The 18,177-nt window shown below is 36.5% G+C and overlaps 2 protein-coding genes across 3 annotated transcripts in view; one reads left to right on the forward strand and one right to left on the reverse strand.

The window, feature by feature from the left end:
- LOC126299530 (uncharacterized) overlaps nucleotides 1–8,204 on the reverse strand; it is a 55,381-nt gene extending 47,177 nt beyond the window's left edge. For both annotated transcript variants that reach the window (XR_007552821.1, XM_049991512.1), the window contains exon 1: nucleotides 7,578–8,204. Coding sequence is in view for 1 of the 2 variants with exons in the window: in XM_049991512.1 (XP_049847469.1) it covers nucleotides 7,578–7,899 (322 nt within the window). In the remaining variant the exon portion in view is untranslated. The remainder of the gene's footprint in view (nucleotides 1–7,577) is intronic.
- A 179-nt stretch (nucleotides 8,205–8,383) lies between these two features.
- The window catches only part of LOC126299531 (plasminogen activator inhibitor 1 RNA-binding protein-like), a 67,442-nt gene continuing 57,648 nt past the window's right edge, over nucleotides 8,384–18,177 (forward strand). Inside the window, exon 1 of the mRNA XM_049991513.1 lies at nucleotides 8,384–8,752. Within this exon, the coding sequence (XP_049847470.1) occupies nucleotides 8,482–8,752 (271 nt within the window). The 5' untranslated portion in view covers nucleotides 8,384–8,481. The remainder of the gene's footprint in view (nucleotides 8,753–18,177) is intronic.

Here is an 18,177-nt window from a genome sequence, read left to right on the forward strand (position 1 = left end):
TCTTCACCAACTTGTCTCATTTAACCTTAACCTAGCCCACCATCCATATTTTTAAATGAGATGATAAAGTTAGTAACATGTTCCATGGATCATTTTGCACGATAGATAGTAATGATGTGGAATGAGTCCTTATAAATTCACATCGCAAATTTGTACATACATTCTTCATGTTGTATAGTAAACGGAAGATTGTTTACACATATGAGGAAAAATTGGTGGACATAAGACTGAACCTTTAAGAACCCCATACGTGATTTCTCCTCAGTCAGAATCATGTCCCTGGACTATATTGCTTGAATTACTTTCTGCATTCTTCTGGTTAGATATGACATCCATTGGGTGGTTAGACCATCAATCCCATAAAAAGTTAATTTATCCAGGAGAATAGTGTGAAACACACAGTCAAATGCTCAGAGGTCAAAGAAAATACAAACTGGTGCTATTTTATTAATTAATTCTTATAAAATCTGGTAGTGCACAGGTAAATGGTATTCACAGTAGAGCAACCCATCTGAAACGCAAACTGTGACTTGCTAAGAATAATATTTTTGCTAAGGTGAGGTACTATACTAGGACACCATCTCAAAAATTTTGGAGTAGAAATAGCTTGTGTGTCCATCAGTAATTATTTGTACAATTTCCTAATGAAATGCACCACCACCACCACCACCACCACCACCACCACCACCACCACATAAAATGTCATACTCCACAAAAACGTTGATAAAGCAACTGCACAAATACTTTTCAAAAAAGTCTCTCTTCAACACAGCAGGAATGTTATCAGGCTGCATTATACCAATTTTTTTATGAAAATGCAGGAATTTTCTTTGATTTTACTCTAACAATCATTCTGCTACTTGCAGAGAGTAATTTGGGATATAGTGGAAAATTATGTACTGCACACATTAGCCTCAACATAGTAAAAGTAAATATCCAGCACTGCATTAGAATTAGAGACAAATTGCCACATATGTTAGAATGTTATATCAAACATGACATGGTTTCAGGAGTTCCTGTCACCCTGAAAGAATTTCCATTCAGTGTGAATTCTTTATCTGAAGATGCTCACAACTAATCACTCCTCTATCAGAAATTCCACTATTTATTTGCATAATTTTGTTTGTTTTGTGTGAGTGATATTTTTGTTAGGTCTGATTGTGTGTCATGGCCAACCTAGGTGGTATTGCCACAGGCTTTTGTTGGTAATTTTTGTTTTGGTTTTATTCCATTCTGTGATGTTTTGTCTGTTGGATATTTATGGTAGGTCGGTAGCATATTACATAATGTAGTGTATATGAACTATTTAGATTTTTGAGTTGTTGCGGTTTTGATTCCACTTTTCAGAGTTGTAAGCTTAGGGTTTTTTGGTATCAAAAGGTCCAGTTGAGTTGACATATGTAAAGAGAAATGTCCGATTCCACTTTTTGGGGATGTAGGTGTTGGTTTTTTGGTGTCTATAGTTGCAGTTGAGCTATGCATGTCAAGGTAAAGGTCCTATACCTGTGGTTTTGTTGGTGTAGTGTAATGCTATAATTTAGCTTTTTAGATATTTCTTTTAGGATTGTGCAGTGTTTTTTAAATTGTTGTATACTTAGCTTGTCCCCGTGCTAGCCCCCAATTTTCTGCAGCTGTCCTGTTAGCTTTATTTTATTTTTGGAGTGAGACATTGTGCCATTTTGTTCACAATTTGTTGCGTGTGTGTGGGCGCGTGCGGCCCCCTGGAGTTTTGACATCACTGTCACAATACTATATACTGTGGAACTAGCTATTTATGCCACATTAAGGACTTTGTGGTTCAAAGCAAATGGAGGGAACCTGATGCTTCTAAGACACCAATAACACTTACTTGAAATTTAAAGGCAACTTATACTGCTTCAATATATGTTTTAACATTTACTACTCCAATATTTGTTTTAGAAAAGTTGAGTTTTCTCAAGTATTGCATTTTTTAGCTGTGTCACTGTTCTTTCCAGAGTATGATATGTTTAGAGTGATTAGGATGTACTATCAAGAGAAATTATTGAGCATAACTTTTTTTTAAAATTCAAATATTCAAACACCTAAATCCTTCGGGAGCACTCTTACCACCACCCACTCATTTGTAAAACCTGTAAAATTCTCGGAATTAATTTAATGCCAATAGTTTTAGTTTCACTGCTAAACGAATTGTCTAATTAATTACTTTATTAAACACACAATTATGTCAGCATTAATTATTTTCATCGAACGCAACTGAAGGTTTGATACAAATTTCTCTCAAGTTAACAACATGAGAAGAGTTGTGTGGAACACTTATCTATAGTGTAGTCCAAAATCTACATTTGGTTGAATGAGAATCTGGTTGCAAGTTAACACAGCAAACAAATGTGAATGTGAAAGAAGGGCTGTGATGATAAACAGACGAGTCATTCCATGTCAAATCAACACACCTATTTTACCTCACCCTCTTAGATTTTGCTGGAAGTTGGTATACTTATAGTGGGCATTGAAACTAAGAAGAATACCAAATTTCAATTTTTTAACTCAAACCATTCATCAAATATGGCTATGTAAACTTTTCAAAAACCAGCCAAAAATGTTTGAATGGACTTTTTTTAAATTGTCCTAGGAACTGCCCTAATTGAGCTAGGGAACTGGGAAAGGTGTCATTTTACAGAATTTTTCATGCTCTTTCCAGTGATAGACAAAAAACATAGCTTCTAATTAATAACCTGTTTCAAAATGGTAATATTTATTTTTTTTTACAAAAAGTACATAATTGAAAATTATCAAAATATTTCCATAACTACTTCATACTGTTGTAAATCACATGGCAAAATACAAATGTGGGATGATGATGGGTTCATTGTTAAAAAAATGATTTCGGGCTCTTGTTTCTAACGGCCCTAGTTTGACCAAATTGACCTTTAACAAACAGGAATTTCTCTAAAATATACTGAAAGGTAAGTTAAAAAAGTATTAGAAATATCAAAACATCACCTTATTAAACCAAAACTAATCAGCATATTTTATAATTAAGTTGAATGCTTATTTTAATTTCATACAACTTCACTAACAGTACATTAACCGATATAACAAAAACAAGCAATGGAGCATTTAACTACGAACTGAAATAAAGTATGTTCAAGTACAAGTATTTACATAATAGTTCTGGTCCATGATGTTTGCAATGGAACTATTAAATAGGTAATGCTTGTTTTTGAGTAACAGGTATCCATAGCTAAATTTAACACAATAGGTACTAACAATAATTTTGAAACAACTTTCTATAAAACATACATTAACACTAACTTGAGACAAAAATTAAGTTTTGAGTTGAAAGCAGTCTCCCAATAACTTGTCTTGGAACTTCACATATTACATTTTAATAAAGCTGACTGGGTTTGGTTTACATCAATTTCATTAAGAATGTATGTTCTCCCTATCGGAGAAAATGGATTCACTTTTGTGAGAACATCCACAACTGACACCCACAGGACATCTGCATGTGCAGGATAAGTATACGGTCCTCTACTGACGTACTACCTTAAAGCTCAGTTTGGTCAAACTAGGGCCGTTAGTGGAAAACAAGAGTCTGGAATAATTTTTTTTAACACTGAACCCATCATCATCCCACATTTATATTTTGCCATGTGATTTACAACAGTATGAAGTAGTTATGGAAATATTTAAAAAAAATTCAATTACGTACTTTTTGCAAAAAAATTAAATCAAAATATTAATTACCATTTTGAAAAAGTTTATTAATTAGAAGCTATGTTTTTTTTGTCTATCATTGAAAAGAGCATGAAAAATGCTGCAAAATGACACCTCTCCCAGTTCTCTAGCTCAATTAGGGCAGCTCCTAGGGCAATTTAAAAAGGTCCGTTCACACATTTTTGGCCAGTTTTTGAAAAGTTTACATGGCCATATTTCAGAAATGGTTTGAGGTAAAAAATTGAAATTTGGTTTTTATCTTAGTTTCCACAGCCATTATAAGTACACCAACTTTCAGCAAAATCTAAGAGGGTGAGGTAAAATTTTTATTTAAAGTGTGTTGACTTGACACGGAATGACTCAGACCTGTCACTACACTTCCACTGTATTCATCATTATTTCCATTGCAAAACCCCAATGTCAATACGCATTACATAAAAAGTCTGAATATATTGTTGCATAGTATGGAGGTCTACATATATGAGAAGTGGATGGTTGCAGGTCACTAACTTTAAAGTAGTAGTAGTAGTAGTAGTAGTAGTAGTAGTAGTAGTAGTAGTAGTAGTAGTAGTCTTCAGTCCTGAGACTGGTTTGATGAAGCTCTCCATGCTACTCGATCCTGTGCAATCTGCTTCATCTCCCAGTACCTACTGCAACCTACATCATTCTGAATCTGCTTAGTGTATTCATCTCTTGGTCTCTCTCTACGATTTTTACCCTCCACGATGCCCTCCAATGCTAAATTTGTGATCCCTTGATGCCTCAGAACATGCACTACTAACCGGTCCCTTCTTGTCAAGTTGTGCCACAAATTTCTCTTCTCTCCAATCCTCTTCAACACCTCCTCATGAGTTACATGATCTACCCATATAATCCTCAGCATTTTTCTGTAGCACCACATTTCGAAAGCTTCTATTCTCTTCTTGTCCAAACTATTTATCGTCCATGTTTCACTTCCATACGTGGCTACACTCCATACAAATACTTTCAGAAACGACTTCCTGACAAATCTGTACTCGAAGTTAACAAATCTCTCTTTTTTTCAGAAGGGCTTTCCTTGCCATTGCCAGTCTACACTTTATATCCTCTCTACTTCGACCATCATCAGTTATTTTGCTCCCCAAATAGCAAAACTCCTTTACTACTTTAAGTGTCTCATTTCCTAATCTAATTCCCTCAGCATCACCTGCCTTAATTCAACTACATTCCATTATCCTCATTTTGCTTTTGTTGATGTTCATCTTACACCCTCCTTTCAAGACACTATCCATTCCGTTCAACTGCTCTTCCAAGTCCTTTGCTGTCTCTGACAGAATTACAATGTCATTGGCAAACCTCAAAGTTTTTATTTCTTCTCCATGTATTTTAATACCTACTCCGAACTTTTCTGTTGTTTCCTTCACTGCTTGCTCAATATACAGATTGAATAACATCGGGAAGAGGCTACAACCCTATCTCACTCCCTTCCCAACCACTGCTTCCAAAAAATGGTTCAAATGGCTCTGAGCACTTTGGGACTTAACACCTGAGGTCATCAGTCCCCTAGAACTTAGAACTACTTAAACCTAACTAACCTAAGGACATCACACAAATCCATGCCCGAGGCAGGATTCGTACCTGCAACCATAGCAGTCGCGCGGCTCCGGAAAGAGCGCCTAGAACCGCGAGACCACCGCGGCCAGCCCACTGCTTCCCTTTCATGTCCCTTGACTCTTATAACTGCCTTCTGGTTTCTGTACAAATTGTAAATAGCCTTTCGCTCCCTGTATTTTACCCCTGCCACCTTCAGAATTTGAAAGAGTATTCCAGTCAACATTGTCGAAAGCTTTCTCCAATTCTACAAATGCTAGAAACGTACGTTTGCCCTTCCTTACTCCAGCTTCTAAGGTAAGTCGTAGGGTCAGTATTGCCTCGTGTTCCAACATTTCTACGGAATCCAAACTGATCTTCCCCGAGGTCGGCTTCTACTAGTTTTTCCATTCGTCTGTAATGAATTTGCATTAGTTTTTTGCATCCATGACTTATGAAACTGATAGTTCGGTAATTTTCATATCTGTCAACATCTGCTTTCTTTGGAATTGGAATTATTATATCCTCCTTGAAGTCTGAGGGTATTTCGCCTGTCTCGTACATATTGTTCACCAGATGGTAGAGTTTTGTCAGGACTGGCTCTCCGAAGGCCGTCAGTAGTTCCAATGGAATGTTGTCTACTCCCGGGGCCTTGTTTCGACTCAAGTCTTTCAGTGCTCTGTCAAACTCTTCACGCAGTATTGTATCTCCCATTTCATCTTTATCTACAACCTCTTCCATTTCCATAATATTGTCCTCAAGTACATCGCCCTTGTATAGACCCTCTATATACTCCTTCCACCTTTCTGCTTTCCCTTCTTTGCTTAGAACTGGGTTTCCATGTGAGCTCTTGATGTTCATACAAGTGGCTGTCTTTTCTCCAAAGGTCTAATTTTCCTGTAGGCAGTATCTATCTTATTCCTAGTGAGAAGCCTCTACATCCTTACATTTGTCCTCTAGCCATCCCTGCTTAGCCATTTTGCACTTTAAAGTAGGAGAATCATTACCAGACAATACTTTTTATGACATCATCAGGACTGTTTCTAGGAACAGAGTCCATTATTTATCTTCTATGGTCCATCAAATTAGACAAGATTTTTTAGTATTGTGTTGGAATCTTAGCTACAGTCTAGTACATGAAAATGATTTTAACCTTTTGAAAAGCCATATTTAAACTTAACTTCTATTCTCTTTAATTTACAGATAAATATTCTGAAGCAACAAGTTAGTTGATTCACTAAAACTCTGAATCGCAGATGCAATTTTAGCTGATGTCAACTTCTTAGTATGAAAGTACTTCGACACTTTGCCCACAAGTTTTCAAATCATTGCTCATCATTTTCAATATCAAGCGCACAATGCAACACCTTTTACAGAGTCAGCGCATGAGCAATTTACTATAATATTCCTCTTCAAATTCAATTTATTTTGATATGATTATGTGCCTCTTTACACAGATGTCCGTCAAATTGGGCAGGCTACCTGCAACTAAGACATAGCTGCAAGCATGTTGCAAGTTGTTTCTATTTTACGCAAGTGTATCAAAGCCTACTTCTAGTTACAGATAGTCACACCATTTACTTCAAAAGCTTATACCCACTTCCGAGATTCTAAGCATATATAAATAATTAGTCATGTTTTTACATTTTTGCAGAGAGGAAAATCATGATCACTTGTTGCTACATATATAAAGTAAGTTTAATTTCAATTTATGTCAGCATATACAGTTTGCTAGTATTTAGTATAGATAATGTAACCAAATATCCTTGGAACCTCTTGAGTCTTATCGAAATAACGTGGTCAATTTCTGGGCAGCTTTGCAGAAGTAATAGCACAGTAAAAAGTACCTAGGGATTGTTCAATTACAATTGCATTTCCCTGCTACTTACATAGCTTCGGTTCACTAATCAGAATATATTGCAATGTGATTAATAAATCCAATGTGAAATTACATTAAAAGAAAAAAGTGTAAAGTTACTTTGACAAATTTCGAAATATTGGCAGCAAATTACTTCAAGTCCCGGCGTGAAATGCACAGCTACAGTCAAGTTGTCAACAAAGAATTTTGACAATATGTAGTTTTCCTGATGTAATGCAAGGCATCATTCATTAATAGTCATAGTTATGTGTGTCACATGCGATTAGCATTTTTTGCAACCCCCCCCCCAAGTAAAACCAAAGCTTAATACTGGAAAGGTTTCTTATATTGCCGGGATCGTTATATTTTTAATTGTTTTCTTTTGCGCTAATCTAAATGAAGTATTAGTTTAGACAAATCACTGACAACTCCATATAAACACAGAAATTACCTGTGTGTGTCCTTAGATGTGCTTGGAGAGATTTCTCTCTAGGAAACACCCTATTACAAAATCGACATTTTATAGCGCTCGGTGATGTTGAACCTTCATATATTAAGTTTGTTATCGTATCTGCCCTTGGCCTCCCTCTTTTGCTCTCATGTCTCGTGGTCAGTTCTGATGAGGAGCTGCACGAGCTAGTAGGACTAAGCTCGATTTTTGGACCATCTCCACTCCAGCTCCAGTTCCAGCTATATGTATCATTAGTAACTATTTCATTGTAATTCAAAACATCATCACCATTTGAGACATTGCCAGTGGTGTTCAGCGGCATTTTGATGCACAAGACACAATTACACCTTGTTCACTTCCACCATGTACAACACGAATCATACTACTCTTGCCGCCAATTACTGTTTACAAATTTACGCGCGTTTCTCTTGCCGCTCCTATTGGCTATTTTGGAATGGAAGTAGTTTGTTACGAAAACATCGTAGAAAATTGAGGTATCGAACTCCAAACAAAATTCTGTTCTCTAAAAGAAAATAGTCAGCTTCAAGTGAAACAATGTTACATCAGTTTTTAAGAGTGATAAAGATTTTCTTCTATGTAGCAGCAACCCACTACTACAATTTCCCGCCAAGCATTTGAAAACATGAAGAGTATTTAGTGTTCCAATACAATTTGAATTATGTTAATTTAATTAATTTATTATTAAAGAATTTACATTCTATTGTCTCTAATTATCAACGTTTACATATTCTTAACGATATTGCTTTCATTTTAGTAACTTGTAGTGTTACGCTTCGTTCCAGATTTCCCGTGAGGCGTCGCAGCTGCAATTTAGTGTCAGGACCTCGTGGATGCAGTTGTGAAGCTCGCAGCTACAGGCGTCGCCATATTGTAGAGTTCGTGCATGAAATATATCAGCGAGATGGAAAATAATTACGGTATCACGGTAACTAATCGGTATAGATTGTTCTTGGACGACGATGAGGACCCATTAGAAGTCCTTAAAGTCCAAGAACAGGCTAAAGAAGCTAAGAAGAAAACTAAGGTATGCGAAAAGGAGAAGGAAAATAAGAGCAAGCCGGAATCAAAAACTAAGCAACCTCCACAAGTTCGCAAAAACGTGAGGGAACCTGTGCAAAGTGTGAAATCTGTAGATTCAGGGAAGATTAAAGAAGGTAATGTATTATTTATAGCTCTGTTCAGCAGTTAAATGGTTTGTTTGCGCGCGCGTATTTATTAATGCGTATTTGGTTTTGGGTATACTTCCAGTGTGTGTTTCTTTCAGCTGTAATTAAGGGCGCAAAAAAAAATTTTTGGAGTAGGAATCCAGTTAATGCTGTGTAATTCGAACTTATATTGCTTTGTGAAGACATATGTATATATTTCTCACTGTTGTAAAGGTAGCAGTGTGGAATGAATGTAATGCATGGCAGTATGCTTGGATAAGTATTGGGATAAGTGTGCAAGAGTCTGTGTACTTAAAGAATTTAAACGTTGAACTGTGTTCGCAGCTAAAATTTCAAATTGTGCTCCTCGCAAGAGAATGGACAGTATCATTTTACAAATGGCGATTATTTCTCGTCGTGTTGTTCAGAATTGAATCGCTGTCTGAAGTGTTATAAATTACCGTAGCAAAACAAAGTTTACATATATTCATATTTGGAAGATAGTATATCTATTTTTACGCCGCGCCTACTCCAAATAGCATCGTCACCATATCCGTTGTGGTTTGTATGTAAACACGTGCGTGAAACGGAAGTAAAAAGTAACTACTTGGTATAAGCCGATTTTAGCGTAATCGTATCATCCTGTAGTACAGTAAGAGACTTCTTTGCCGCTGAATACAATGCTACATAATTTTATGTTAATAAATTGATTACATTGCCATACCGTGTTATACGCAACATAAGCGCGTTCTCATCTTATTCGTGCCCACTGAGGCTCGGTCGTAAACGATGGATATGTCTACGCAATTCACAACGAACGAGAACCTGTCTCGTCGATTTTTTCGAGAGGTATGCCGCTCATATTTCTAATCCAGGTAACAGCTATTTGCTGTAGTTCCATTATTGGTGGCGTTTTCGTTGTAAGTTGTAGGGTGATAAATGTGGTCTGCTGTTCATTTTTGTTTTACCACATTTCCCCACAGTGTAAAGAACGCCAGAAATTATAACTATTTTCATTTTGTTTGAGAATGTTCTGAAAATTGCGAAAGTGAGTATAAACTGAGCTTTATATTTTAAAAAAGAATACCATCCCCAATTGTGAAATTATTTCATCAACCACACAATACTTCCCATGCGATAACTGCAGTCATGTTTAGTGCTATCCTTAACAAAAGTATTTGTAGACAGTGGTAATGGAGATTCTAAAAATGCCAGTCCAAGACAAGTAAATTTTAACCATAAAGTCTCACTAGGTTGTGCTTGGATGTGGAAGTCTAATGATAATCAAATAATTGTGAAGCTCTGGTAATACAGATTTGGTTTACAGTACCAGCTAGATTCAAAGAAACTAAAATTAAGTCCTCGTGTTGTGTAGATACAATTTTTCACCTTTTATTAATCCTGTTCTGTGCAGTTTAGACATAATGGCTTCGTTTTCAAATTGCCATGTTTTGATTACTGTTAGGTTATCTGCAGATTTAAAGGGCCAGATTTTCTGCCATTTTCTTTGGATTTTAATGTTGTCAATGCCTTGAGTAGGCCTATAAGAAAGTGTTGATTGAATTGCCCTCTCAAGTAACTGCACGAGTTGATGCCCATGTTGTATAAAGGTGAGGGCATAACATCACAATTGGAATCATGCAGCAAAAGTCACTGTGTTGTTGAAATCAAATGTTAGGTTGAGTATAGCCTCACAAATGTTAATTTACTGATAAATGTTGAAACATGATGTATGTTCTGTGTGTCCTCAGAACTTCATTTCACTGTTAAATGAGAAACTATACAGTTAAAAGGCATTGTGAAGTATTTAGTGAATGGTTGTAGATCATTCAATATAGGTCTAATTTATTTCCTGATACATGGTGTTGGATGTTAGAGTAAACTTCCTTCCACACAGTTGACAAAAACTGGTTTGTTCTGGCTGTTAAATTACTGAGTGGTATTGTTAAATTGCCCCACATCCCCACTCCAAACTGTTAGAAATATTGTCTTTTATGTGAATTGATTATTGAACCTGTGTGGTGTGAAAGTTCCTGCATGATCTTTTGTGTGAAAATATCCAAATGATTTTAGTGATAATGGAAATTGTGTGTTCTGTTTTGTCCATTAAGTTTGTATTGTTGATCAGATAGCTCCCATGTAGGTACTACAAATATACTTAGTTATACATTCTCGTACAGAATATTTTTCTTTTGTGTTGGGATACAGTGCTGTTTCTAATCCAGAATTTCTGTACCTCTTATTACTCATACATTGTAATAGTGGTGATGTTTTCAATGTGTTTTTCACTTTGTGAATTACTCCCATTGATAACCAGGCACAGATGATGGATAAATTATGGATGTCATAAAAACACTCTAGATTTTGTCCCTTTTGCTGTGGCACTGTAAAAGTAATGTTTACTTTGAAAGTTTATTGACGTTACTTGGGAAAGTTCAATTTTCGCAGTAACATGTGTTGGTCACATGTAAAATCATAAGAACAAAGTTGTGCGACCAATGTCATCCAAATTGTTAGTGTGAAGTTATTGCATGTGAGAAATCTGTGGTTTATGTAAACTATCTTATCCATCATAGCTAATATTTGATTGTTCCGCTCGTTTCCAGGCTAGATATGACGTGTATGAATTGTAAGTTGTAAAAAAAATGCATCTAACTCGTAGCTTTCACTATGGGCTCAAGAGTTAATTGTACAAGAATACCTGAGATAGCAAGCATTTGCTATCATTCTAAGAGTGTTGTTGTATTGGAATACATTCTTATATTGTTAAACTTAACTGCAGGTAGTGTTACAGTATGTTGATACTAGTGACACCATAACAAATGTTATAAGTGTTTGAAGTGTACTTACAATGTTGATACAAATATGCCACATGAAGTTTGTCATGTTATTGTAATTGGTAGTGGAAGAAAGGGTAGTTGATATAGTGGGCAAGGAGCAGTTTGATGAATTACTCGGTACCCTTGAGGTATAGCGCATCTGACATACCCACAGTGAGTTTCGGAATATGATCATATTGGAATAGTTAAATGCTTGTGCCTTCCTGTGAACTGAAAACTGCCTGTCCCCTTCAGTTATTTGGGTGGACTACTTCAGGTTAGTGTGGTATTAGAGATGGCCTCTCCTCTTGGTTCCAATGGCAGAGTGAATCGCAGTGCAGCCCAATGTGTATGGAGGTTGGAAGGTGAACATTTGAATTGACGAAGTCAATGAATGTGATTTGAGAAAACCTGGTTGTGGTAACAACTTGAAAAGTGGTGAAACTTAACGTTAACATTCACAGCATATTGAAATATGCAAGGGGATCCAACACATGACTTTCCTTAATTTGTAATGCATGTTCTTCACTGCATTTTTCCCGCGTGCTCAAAGCATTGACAAGCATCAATATATACTGAACGGTCAGGCAAGATCCTGGGCTCAATGATTAACTGAAGATTTTTGAATTTGTCCACTGCTTAGCTTCTCACAAATTTGTCATTTAGTCTGTGTACGTAATTTTAAGTTTGGTGCATGCATTTGGATGCTGTTGTAACTCGTCAATATGAAGTGCTGCTCTTGAGTCCTTTAAATGATTAAGATTTGCTATAGTTACGTGAATACTACATGCTGTGTTTATTGTTAATAATTGGTTGTATTCCAAATAGTGAGGATGACATGTGTAAAGGACTATCAAAAATGTTCTGTGTAAGGGTGGTGTTGCAGCATATATGCAAAGTAGTGGAGACTTGGGCTGGTATATAAGCACAGATGTGTGGGCAATGCGACTTTTGGATGTGTGTGCAGTACTTGCAGAAATGTAAACTATGGCAGCAGAGGCAGAACGCAGCCTGTGTGGCTTCTGTAAAGCACACTTGGCAGGCAGTCAGGCACTGCACACTGTATGCAGCAGAGGTGCAGGACTAGGCATTGGCTAGGGCAGCCCTGTCCTGTTGTCAGACCCACACAGTTTTCCTCTATCTGCAACATTCTCTTGGGACCTGTTGATTTAGTGCGGCAGCTGGCATGTTCGCTTGATTGCGTGAATGGCAAAATGTGCAATCTGGCCATTGTGATAGAGAGTAAGAATGTCGTGTACTTCGCATAAAATGTGTGTTGAGAAACAGTTCTTATTGGTGGGTGTTAGTTGCATGTCAGATCATATGTTGCTGTGTATGAGATGTAGCTAACATACTGGATTATTCTTAATACATATGTATTGCCATGTCTCCAATCTTGACAAAATCAATTGTATGTGAAGCACTTTGTCCCGAACATATGTGCCAAGGGAAAACCCAAAACAAAATATTCGTAAACGCCTAATATCTTGGACTGTTTGAGACATTGAAACAATATTTTGGCAAACGATAGCACACAAAGAATATTATTTTGCCATGTGATACTAAGGCAACTGAACAGTTTTCCATGAAATAATGAAGGGTGGAATTGGAAGAAAGTTATGCGCCCCTCTCTCTCTCTCTATCTCTCTCTAAAAAAGCTCCATACTGCCATTGAATGGAACCTCCAAGTGAATTAAAATACTAATTAATCTTTCCCTCAGAACAAAATCATTCATATTTCTACACATACTTGGAGCTGGTTAGTATTCAGTGGTCCCATTTCCTCCTCAGTGAGATCACTTGATGTAATATTCTCAGTCCTCGAGTAATTGAGGTATGCATATGGCATTTACAATTTTATCCATAGTGTTCAGTTTACACTCGTAAGGTTGTTTAATCACATGAAATCTGGAACATGGTGTACCAGATGCCCACTCCACAATTTGACAATTATGAGAAAGTAGGTAGTTAAAAACTTCGTCATTAGCAGTAACTATGCATTTAGGGTAGGGTGGAATTTAGTTAGTAACAGAAATGCCTCATCACCTGAGGGAATGTAAAGGGGTCCAGAGTTCTGAATCACAGAACCTAAGTCTAACTTACACACACTCGGTATGGACATTGAAGTGGATTTCACGAGTGCTGAGCCGCTACTGAGCTCTTCTGTGGACAGTATGTGTTGACCTGCAGAAACTCTATTGCCCTGTTAGGCCTCTGCTTTGTCGGTGCTGTGTGTGGTGTGCCTATGAACAAATGTGTCCAAACAGGATCAATTAGTATTTTCTTTGCTGCTGAAGGACAAATAGACATCTGTTGGAGAACAAAGAATGTGTATCAGGCAGCATGTCTGCCAAAAACAGTTATTGTGGAATGGTGTACCAAGGGGTTCCACTGCTTCATGACAACATATACCCATATTGCAGTGCCATAATGTAGAAGTTATGTCAACTCAAGTGGGGGACAATGAAGTGCCCGCCCTGTAGTCCTGATCTCTCACCATACAATTATCATGCTTTTGGGTGATCAATATAATGTCTGAGGGTGAGCAAATCCTGTCAGAAGAGACTGTGCAGCAGACAATAAAACTACTTAATGCAGCAGGACATGATGTTTGGTAAAATGTGTATCTTCAATGTGGTGTGTTAGTGTGATCATCTTGATGCTCACAGCAGTTCTGCCTGATTGGTGTACCGATTCTGGACTGCACAGCCTTAAAAATGGAAAATTTTTGATTGCTGCTTGTAGAACTTCCTGTAAGTTAATTTCCATTGGCACTGTTACTGAAGCCATTTTAGAAGTTTATAATAAGTTTATTACTGACAGATTGAGTATGCCTTCTATTTTGTTTATTTGTTCTGTGACCATTTTGTACAACAGTGTGGAACATGTCAGATACAATAACATGCAAATTCATTTGGCAGCTTGGAAAACCCACAATGGCTGGATGGGGTGAGAACCCTGTTGCTCTCAAATGAGTCCAGTGCATTAACCACATTACTTTGAATATGTTCTGTGAAGGAACCAAATGTACTAAAGTCTAAAAGGAGCCTACTTCATGTACAAGAAATATCAATAATAGAGCATGAAGCTTTCAAATCTAACAATAATAAATGAAAACGAGTGAGCATACAGCACACTTAAGAAAATATAATGTTCGAACACATGCCAACACTATATCATAAGTATTCTTGCAACTGATTACCTTAACTGAGGTGGTGTACTGTCCTGCATCTGAAACTGAGGTAACTGAAAATCATCTTGGACAGTATTGTGCCCCCCCCCCCCCCCTCTCTCTCTCTCTCTCTCTCTCTCTCTCTCTCTCTCTCTCTCTCTCTCTCTCTCTCAGTACATGTTAAGATTAAGATATTCTCTGTGATGCTGTAGAACCACTTTTCAGCTAGAAAGATTTTCAACTCTGCTTTAAAAGCTGTTTGTTTCTCCAACCTCTTCATTATTTTGGCATTGTTTTAAAGAATGACACCAAAGTGGCTTGCTCTGCATCTAGGGACCACAGTTGCGAATGTTATAAGACTGTGAGAATGTGTGTGTTAATTATTGCAGTTTCGATGAAGTCAGGCAGTGAAAGTATTGTATAACACTGGCTAAAGCAGATTTGTAAGCACATGTGAACTGGGCTGTGTAAAGAAGGTAAATAAATAAAACTAAAAGAGTGTTGTCCTGTCTTTGACCCACCTAGTGTGGGTGCTTCTACAAGCCAAAGGAGGCCTTATTATTTGGTGTCTTTTCTTAAACTAATTTTCCTGTCACATTTAATTTTTGATCTTTAGATTGAGAGCGTATTATGAATTTTCTTCAAAGTAAATGTGGTCATTAAAGGGAGGTAATGCATTATGAAAAGTGGGATTGCATAGGTGTGCAGTTCCACAGAACTTCCTGGATTGTGTGGGACTTACATGAAGTTTTTGTTATTGACTGTAGTTACAAATTTACAGAAGCTGTTGCCTGTGGAAGATAAAATCTTATTCAATCACTCCTTTCCAACAGTTTTCATACCCAGATCTACCAATACAAAACATTTTTGGGACATGTGTGTTGCTGACTACTACCCTTGTTTTGGGGGGGGGGGGGTTGAGATAATGTACATAAAACCATATTTGATGTGGGTTGCTGTTTCAGTGCTAATTATGCTGGAATATCCATTATAAAAATAGAAATAAGATGTATAATTAAGACACCAGTGTAGGTGTTCCTTTGGTGTGCAACAAATGATTTCAGGTAGTAACAGTCCTGTATATCTCCTCGTGAAATAGGTGGTAGTGTGGTGTTCATTGTGGTAGGTGTAAAAATGTCCAGTGGCACACCTGCCCATTTAATGGTGTATGTATGTTTGGCACACCCTGCAGTGAGTTTTTAAATGTAACTTCTTGCATCTCCCCACCATGAAGGCAATTACACTGTGGGAACCTCTTGAAGAAAGTCCCAATTAACTTTGTTTTGATTTTGTGCTCCCGCTCACACCCTAAGCATTGTCCCCTTTCTTCATTGTTGTTAGTGCCCTGCATCTGATGTCCTGTTATACACAGTTCTCCATAAATTTCTGCAGTGTAATTCTTATTTGCTTTAAAGTATAGTAATGTGGAATAAAATTACATTTATCAGAATTTTCCTAATACTTAATCAAAACTGTATTTTGATCACCTCATTTGTAGACTTGGGTTTAATGGGTATATAATGCAGTTAATATTTTGCTGGCAATTAAGTGTTTCATTTCTAAATTTTGTGGCACCTTTCAACTGACTGGTGGTATTTCAGTTAGTAGAAGTTCTATTGGTGTTGAGGGTATTTTTTTCCACTGGAAAAAATGATTAAACTAAACATGTCTGTATAAGTTACAAGACTTAAATTCTGGTGAACCAAGTAAATTGCTCTAAAGAGTGCTGTAGTAGGCTTTAGCTTTCGTTATAGGTAAATTGTAGGTACAATCTTAATATGTAATGTTAAAATGGAGTATAGCGGGTGAAATTGGAATCCATGGTAAAGGTTCATGAACCACTTTCGTATATGTTACGAAGGTTTCCTGAAGAATTAAAGTGATATTACATTTTTGCAAAGAGTAATACAGTGATCATCTCCTGTTAATAATGCTATTTATTTACACAAATAGCTCTGTCATTGGTTTTGAAGTGGCAGGTTCATCCTCAGGTGGTTAACATTTAGAATACATTTGTTGTTTATGTTAACTGTGGGCTGTTTTCTCTCATGTTGCAAAAGTTTGTTGCAGTGATGGTGCTCTGCAGCAGAAAGTGTGAGAAACTGCTTTTTTTAAACTGAAATTGTATGTAATAATAAATGAGATTTGTTTACATTGGTTTTGTAGATAGCCCAGATAAGTTTTAGGTCACTTATACTCAATGTTACACAGCCATGTTAACAGGAACCCGTTGTTTCAAAATGTGTAATGTGCAGTTTGTTTAAATAAATGAGATTAATAACAGTGGCTAGTTGCTGTTTTCTTCTCTGTAAAAATAAACCTGCATTTTGTACACACAGTCTCAATGTCAGTTTTTGACAAAATAATATTTCTACTGATTTGTGTGTAACACTGTCTTGTGAAAAAAGATTGTAACATTTTTGAAGGAATAGGCTATTTTATTTTGTTAAAAATCTGATTTATAGTGTGGTTATTCTAAATCTGTAATTAAAACTAAAAATAATAAAATTAATATTTTGTCATCTCTTTGAAAACACTTACTAGTTTAAACTTTGGTGACCAGAGAGGCTAGGAGTAAGACAAAAGCTATATGTATGTAACAGGAGTATTAGCTTAAGTTACTAGTGGTTTCCACCCATTTATATGCAGAAGTTTAATGAACTTGAGTAATAGTGGAAAGGAATTTTGTGACAGACAATAGTGGAAACCATTGGAAAGTTGGTTTACAGTAGGGTGACCATTTGATCATGGTTTTAAGGGAGATATCATCTGAACATTTGTTGTAAATTGTTTCCAACCAATAGCTGAAGACATAGTTCCAACAGTAGGAATAAGAACACCACACACAAATACCTAAGAATCACTTTATTGGTCCAAAAAGGGTCCAATATTCAGGGTTTGTCCTGCAACCATTAAAAACTTGGAACACTGTTTGAAGAAATTTTTGGTAAGCAACTCTTACACTATAGGTGAATATCTTAGCATAAACTGTTACACCAACTTAAAATAAAAATGTTAGATTTTAGTTTGAAAGGATTTGTTACATGTCAAGATTAGGTATTTTGGGTATGATAAATTTTTAAAAAGTGCACAACTGTTTCATTCAGACAGTTTTAATTCTGTAACTATTAGCACCTCCAGCTGACTGGTGTAGTCACATATCTTGACAATCTCCTGACAAATGATCAGTAAGGTGAGTATTGTATTCATGTGTTCTATGTTTTTTTGTTACACTTGACTTGTTCCACACCAATGAGAATCGTCTAATTTTTGCATCTATGGAATGAAAGCTGAATCCAATGATTTCAAGGGAGATTGTGTCGCAGTAAGTTCCAGCAGCACAACTACATCCCATTTCCTTGGCATGGGTGACAGTTGATTTTTTATATATATATATATATATATATATATAACAGGTGTACTTAACTTCCTTTTACTCTATA

This window comes from Schistocerca gregaria, chromosome X (genome assembly GCF_023897955.1).
Source record: "Schistocerca gregaria isolate iqSchGreg1 chromosome X, iqSchGreg1.2, whole genome shotgun sequence".
Taxonomy (NCBI): Eukaryota; Metazoa; Arthropoda; class Insecta; order Orthoptera; family Acrididae; genus Schistocerca; species Schistocerca gregaria.